This window comes from Arachis ipaensis, chromosome B9 (assembly GCF_059453495.1).
Source record: "Arachis ipaensis isolate K30076 ecotype BB chromosome B9, ASM5945349v1, whole genome shotgun sequence".
Lineage (NCBI taxonomy): Eukaryota > Viridiplantae > Streptophyta > Magnoliopsida > Fabales > Fabaceae > Arachis > Arachis ipaensis.
Window position 1 is genome coordinate 159,249,017 of NC_142444.1, and position 6,000 is coordinate 159,255,016.

General features: G+C 37.7%; 1 protein-coding gene across 1 annotated transcript; it reads left to right on the forward strand.

Annotated features, from left to right (window-relative positions):
* The first annotated feature begins 934 nt into the window (after nt 1–934).
* On the forward strand, nt 935–5,074 carry LOC148546935 (uncharacterized). Its single transcript, XM_088499446.1, has 2 exons — nt 935–2,126; nt 3,381–5,074. Exons 1-2 carry the CDS (start codon nt 935–937, stop codon nt 5,072–5,074), a joined length of 2,886 nt encoding a protein of 961 aa, XP_088355572.1.
* Nucleotides 5,075–6,000: the final 926 nt, after the last annotated feature.

Consider the following 6,000-nt stretch of genomic DNA (forward strand, 5'->3'; position numbering starts at 1 on the left):
GAGACATATATGTGGGCAGGGGGACCCCGATGAGACCCAGTTTGGCATGTAGCCAGCAGAGGGTTAATCATGGTTCATCATAACACGAAGCCGGTAGAACCATTCCCAACCCATCACTCTGACCCCAGCTATAGCTTCCCCTTAATTCCTTTCTTTCATCAAGCTTCAAGAGGTCAATAGGTGGACCCCAGAATCCGTGTCACCACTCACCACTTCAAACTTGATTTGGCATCTTTTGTTGTTTGCTTCTTTTAATTAAATTCATCTCATCTTCCTGCTAAGCTTTAGTATAATATATCATAAATGATAATTCATTATCATCGATCGATAATCATAAACAAAGTAAAAGATGCAATGATATGATAGCTTTCCATTATTATATATCAAATCATATGGTTGGTCACTACTAGCTAGGTGGGGATTTCTCGAATGATTCTACTAAATAATGGAACCTTTACGATATTACCTGTTGCTCTTAGGCAACAAAGACTGATCATTTGCCTACGATTATTATAATTTTTTTTACTTTACTTTTATGATAATGTATGTTGTTAATTAGAGTACTAGCTATTATCTTTGGGATTCTTCCTGTAAGGCTGTTGATACGAAATTTGATATATATTAAACCATTCTTCTACCTTAGCCCATGACAACAACAAAGAAGTCTCACAGCCCACAAATTCAACCCAACAGAATACATAAATTTAATTATAATTTTAGTCTTTATTATCTTTATCTTATCTTTAGTTGTTCTTATCTTCTTATCTTATCTTTATTTGCTTTTATCTTTTATAGGACAATGCTCTATATATATTTAGTCACTTCAGTACAATTCAATCAATCAACAATCAATAAAAGTTCTTTTCTTTACTTTTCCTACTCTTTCACAATTTTATTATGGTATCAGAGCTCTTCTTGAGCTCTGTTGATATCCATGGATAAACCAACCGATTCAGATCCTAAAACTCCTTCAACTCCCCCGCTTACCATGAATAATCAACCTTCCAATTTAACTCAAGATACAACCAATCCCTATTATATTCATTCAAGCGAAAATCCTACCTCAGTCTTGGTTACCCCTGTTCTCACAGGAAACAATTACCATTCATGGAATAGATCCTTCACTATGGCTATTATTTCCAAAAATAAATATGGATTTCTTACTGGTTCTATCTCCTCTCCTCTACCTGGGGATCCTCTTTTCTCGGCTTGGGAACGTTGCAACAACTTGGTCTTATCTTGGTTATTCCATTCTTTGTCCCCTTCTATAACTCAAAGTGTCCTCTATTTTGCCACTGCCTCCTCTGTCTGGACCGATTTGAAAGAACGATTTGCTCAGAGTGATCTTCTCCGAATTGCTGAGTTGCAAGAAGAAATCTATGCACTTAAGCAGGGCACTCTGTCTGTCACCGAGTTCTACACATCACTGAAGTCTCTTTGGGAGGAACTCGACAGTTCTCGCCCTCTCCCGGTCTGTTCATATCCAGCAACATCTCACAAATCACAAGATTTTATAATTCGCTTTCTTAAGGGATTGGATGAACGGTTTTCGGTGGTGCGATCTCAAATACTTCTCCTAGACCAATTACCTCCAGCAACCAGAGTTTTTGCATTGATCATCCAACATGAACGACAGCTACAAGTTACTGCTGGGATTCTAGACGATCCACGTTCCATCACTGCCGCCGTCGATTCGCGGCACCCCTCACAAGGTCGCGGTCGCGGTCGCTTTTCCTCCGGCAAGGGTCGCGGTGGTTTTCCCTCCAGCGCGGGACGTGGTGGTTCCTCTAAGTTCTGTACGCATTGCGGTCGTAGTGGCCACACGATTGAAGTCTGTTATTCGAAACACAGGTTCCCACCAGGGCATCCACGTCACTCTGGTAGTCCACATCACTCCGTTGCTGTCGCCGCCGCCACTCCTTCAATCGCCCCTCCAGTGTATGATGAGAGGGCAGCCCTAGGTCATGTTGAAGGGCATACCCATCAGCCGAATCCAAACCCAATTTTGGACCTCTCACTTGCCCAACAACAAGCTCTCATAGCACTTCTCAAAAAGACCGAGTCTCCCTCTTCAGAATATAGAGATAATAGTTCATCAAATCAAAATGGGTTTTTGCCTAATCCGAGTACTCATTATCTTTGTTCTTCAAACACATTTTCTATTTTAAATAATTTTTCCAACAAAAATACCTTTTTAAATTCTTGGATTATTGATTCTGGTGCCACAGACCATATTGCATCAAACTTATCTTGGTTTATTTCATATTACAAAATCTCTCCCATTATCATTCACTTACCAAATAACACTAAAGTCACTGCTTCCTATAAGGGTGTCGTGCAATTTTCTTCATCTTTAATCCTTCATGATGTTCTTTATCTGCCTTACTTTAATTTTAACATTATTTCCATATCCAAAATTACTTCCAATCTTCAATGTCAACTCACTTTTTCATCTTCTTCTTGCAATTTACAGACCAACACTTTGAGGACGATTGGCTTTGGTAGAATGAGAGAAGGCTTGTATGTTGTTGAAAATACTCTCACTCACACTCCATCAACTTCACATTCCATTCATACTATCAAAACAAAATCAACCATTACACCATCCGAGCTATGGCATTTTCGTTTGGGTCATCTTTCTGAACAACGACTTAATTATTTACATAAGCAATTTCCTTTTATTTCTATGCATTATGATAAAACTTGTGATATTTGTCATTTTTCTAAACAGAAGAAACTTTCATTTTCTCAAAACTTTAATAAAGCTAATGCAATTTTTGATTTATTACATTTTGACATTTGGGGCCCGTTTCGGCAAAATTCTATTCATAATCATAAATATTTCTTAACTGTCGTTGATGATTTTAGTCGCTTTACATGGGCTATTTTGTTAAAATCAAAAGGAGAAGTGCAAAATCATGTAAAGAATTTTATTACTTTAGTTGAAACACAATTCAACTCTAAAGTCAAAACTGTCCGTTCCGATAATGGACCAGAATTTATTTTACATGATTTTTATGCTTCCAAGGGAATTATTCATCAACGTAGTTGTGTTGAAACCCCTCAACAAAATGGACGGGTAGAACGCAAGCATCAACATATTTTAAATATAGCTCGTGCTCTTATGTTTCAATCTAATTTACCATTATCTTTTTGGTCTTATGCTGTTAAACATGCCGTTTATTTGCTTAATAGAGTTCCATCCTCTGCAATTAATTTTCAAACACCATTTGAGATTTTATTTAATCATCCACCAAATTATCATGACCTTAGAGTTTTTGGTTGTTTATGTTTTATGTCTACCCTAATGACAAATAGATCAAAATTTGATCCAAGAGCTAAAAGGGGTGTTTTCATTGGTTTTCAAAATGGTTTTAAAGGATATATCATTTATCTTTTGGATGACAAAAGAATTGAAATTTCTCGAAATGTTGTATTTGATGAATTAGTCTTTCCTTTGGTTCACACAAATGACCCAATTTCTCTCTCCAACCTAAATTCTGAACCAAACAATTTTTCTATCAACACACATAACCCAAAAATACCAACCCTTCCAGTTGAACCCTCACCCATACCCATTGACCCAACTCCATCTAATCCTTTATTCTCTCCAACAACCTCTCCTTCTTCCTCACTATCGTGTCCTAACCAACTTGAATCCATAACAACCGAATCTCTTTTGAGGCCCACACCCTCCTCTTCTTCTGCACTAGACATTAGTCCACCATCACCTCCTCATCCCCTGTCACCTTCCTCACCACCTGAGCAACCACATCCTCGTCATTCTGATCGACCTCACCGACCTCCAGCATATCTCTCTGATTACTTGTGCAATTCGTCTCTCACCTCTACCAATCAATCTTCCTCAAAGTGCAGGTATCCTTTATCTTCAGTCATGTCTTTTTCTTCTCTTTCATCTTCACATAAAAGGTTTCTATTATCTCTACATTCTGACGTTGAGCCAAAGTTCTTTAAAGATGCCAATCAACATCCCAATTGGCGTAGTGCTATGAAAGATGAGTTGGATGCTCTTGAGTTGAACAAAACTTGGCGTCTTGTTGATTGTCCTACAGGTGTTAAGCCGGTTGGCTGTAAATGGGTCTATCGCATCAAACGCAAGCCTGATGGTTCAGTCGATCGATATAAGGCTCGCCTTGTGGCCAAAGGATTCACCCAAACTGAAGGTGTTGATTTCTTGGAAACCTTCTCTCCTGTTGTCAAGCCTGCCACCATTAGATTAGTCTTGGCATTGGCCTCTATGAAGCATTGGCCCATACATCAGTTAGATGTCAATAATGCTTTCTTACATGGGGATCTTTCTGAAGATGTTTACATGACTTTGCCACCTGGGTTCACATCTCCTCGCCCAAATCAATGCTGCAAGTTACTAAAGTCATTATATGGTCTACGACAATCTAGTCGTATGTGGTATGACAAACTTTCTCATCTTTTGCTATCCCATGGATATCAGCAGACTTTATCTGATTATAGTCTATTTGTTAAATTTACTGGTGCTCAAATTTGTATACTTCTAGTTTATGTTGATGACATCGTTCTCACCGGCGATTCTATTTCTGAACTTGCTTCCATTAAGTCTATTTTGCACCAGCACTTCCGAATTAAAGATTTGGGCCCTTTAAAATATTTTTTGGGTATTGAAGTAGCTCAATCAGCAAAGGGAATTTGCTTATCTCAGAGAAAATATTGTCTTGATCTTTTGGAGGATTCTGGTTTATTAGGTGCTAAACCTGCCTCTGTTCCAATGGATAGTTCCACAAGATTATATCAAGACAAAAGTCCCTTGCTATCTGACCCTTCTGTGTATCGCCGTTTGGTTGGGCGTCTTATCTACCTTACCACTACTCGACCAGACATCATGTATGCCACTCAACAATTAAGTCAATTTATGGCAACTCCTACTGAATCTCATCTTCAAGCTGCCAAGCATGTGTTACGATATCTAAAAACTAGCCCCGGCAAAGGATTTTTTTTTTTTCAAGAGGATCAGAAATTCAGCTTCTCGGCTTCAGTGACTCTGATTGGGCCGGATGTCCTGACACTCGGCGATCTTTAACAGGCTATTGTTTCTTCTTAGGCAACTCTTTAGTCTCTTGGAAGACCAAGAAACAAACCACCGTTGCCCGCTCATCCACTGAAGCAGAATATCGTGCACTTGCCAACACAACTTGTGAACTTCAATGGATAATAAATCTGTTACAATTTTTACGTATCTCTCCTATCCGCCCACCAGTTTTATATTGTGATAATCAAAGTGCTCTTCATATTGCTGCTAATCCAGTTTTTTCATGAACGGACCAAACATTTAGAGGTCGATTGTCACTTGGTTCGACAAAAAGCTCAAGTTGGAGTGATGAAACTTCTCCCCATTCCTTCTTCTGGGCAATTAGCTGACATCTTCACAAAGCCTTTGTCTCCTCAACCCTTCCATCTTAATCTCAATAAGCTTGGAGTTCTCGATATCTTTCATCCTCCAGCTTGCGGGGGCATATTAAACCATTCTTCTACCTTAGCCCATAACAACAACAAAGAAGTCTCACAGCCCACAAATTCAGCCCAACAGAATACATAAATTTAATTATAATTTTAGTCTTTATTATCTTTATCTTATCTTTAGTTGTTCTTATCTTCTTATCTTATCTTTATTTGCTTTTATCTTTTATAGGACAATGCTCTATATATATTTAGTCACTTCAGTACAATTCAATCAATCAACAATCAATAAAAGTTCTTTTCTTTACTTTTCCTACTCTTTCACAATTTTATTAATATATTTCATTGGCAAATGTATATACTGAGTCAGTAATCAAATAATAATTCAATTCATTTAGAGTGAGGTCAATTCTACAAGAATTGATTGATTAAGCAACTTTAATCTATTAGTTATTTTAGTTGAATAAGTAAAATAATGAGAGTTGAGTGAATTACAATGACACAAATTTAAATGACTAAAAATATAAAAAGCAAAAAGTAAATGACTAA

Bases quoted from the DNA above. Each gene is read 5' to 3' on its own strand.
- LOC148546935 (XM_088499446.1), top strand. From the start codon at position 935: ATGGATAAACCAACCGATTCAGATCCTAAAACTCCTTCAACTCCCCCG. The intron at 2,127-3,380 runs GTACTCATTATC...ATGGTTTTAAAG, and splicing joins TGGGTTTTTGCCTAATCCGA to GATATATCATTTATCTTTTG.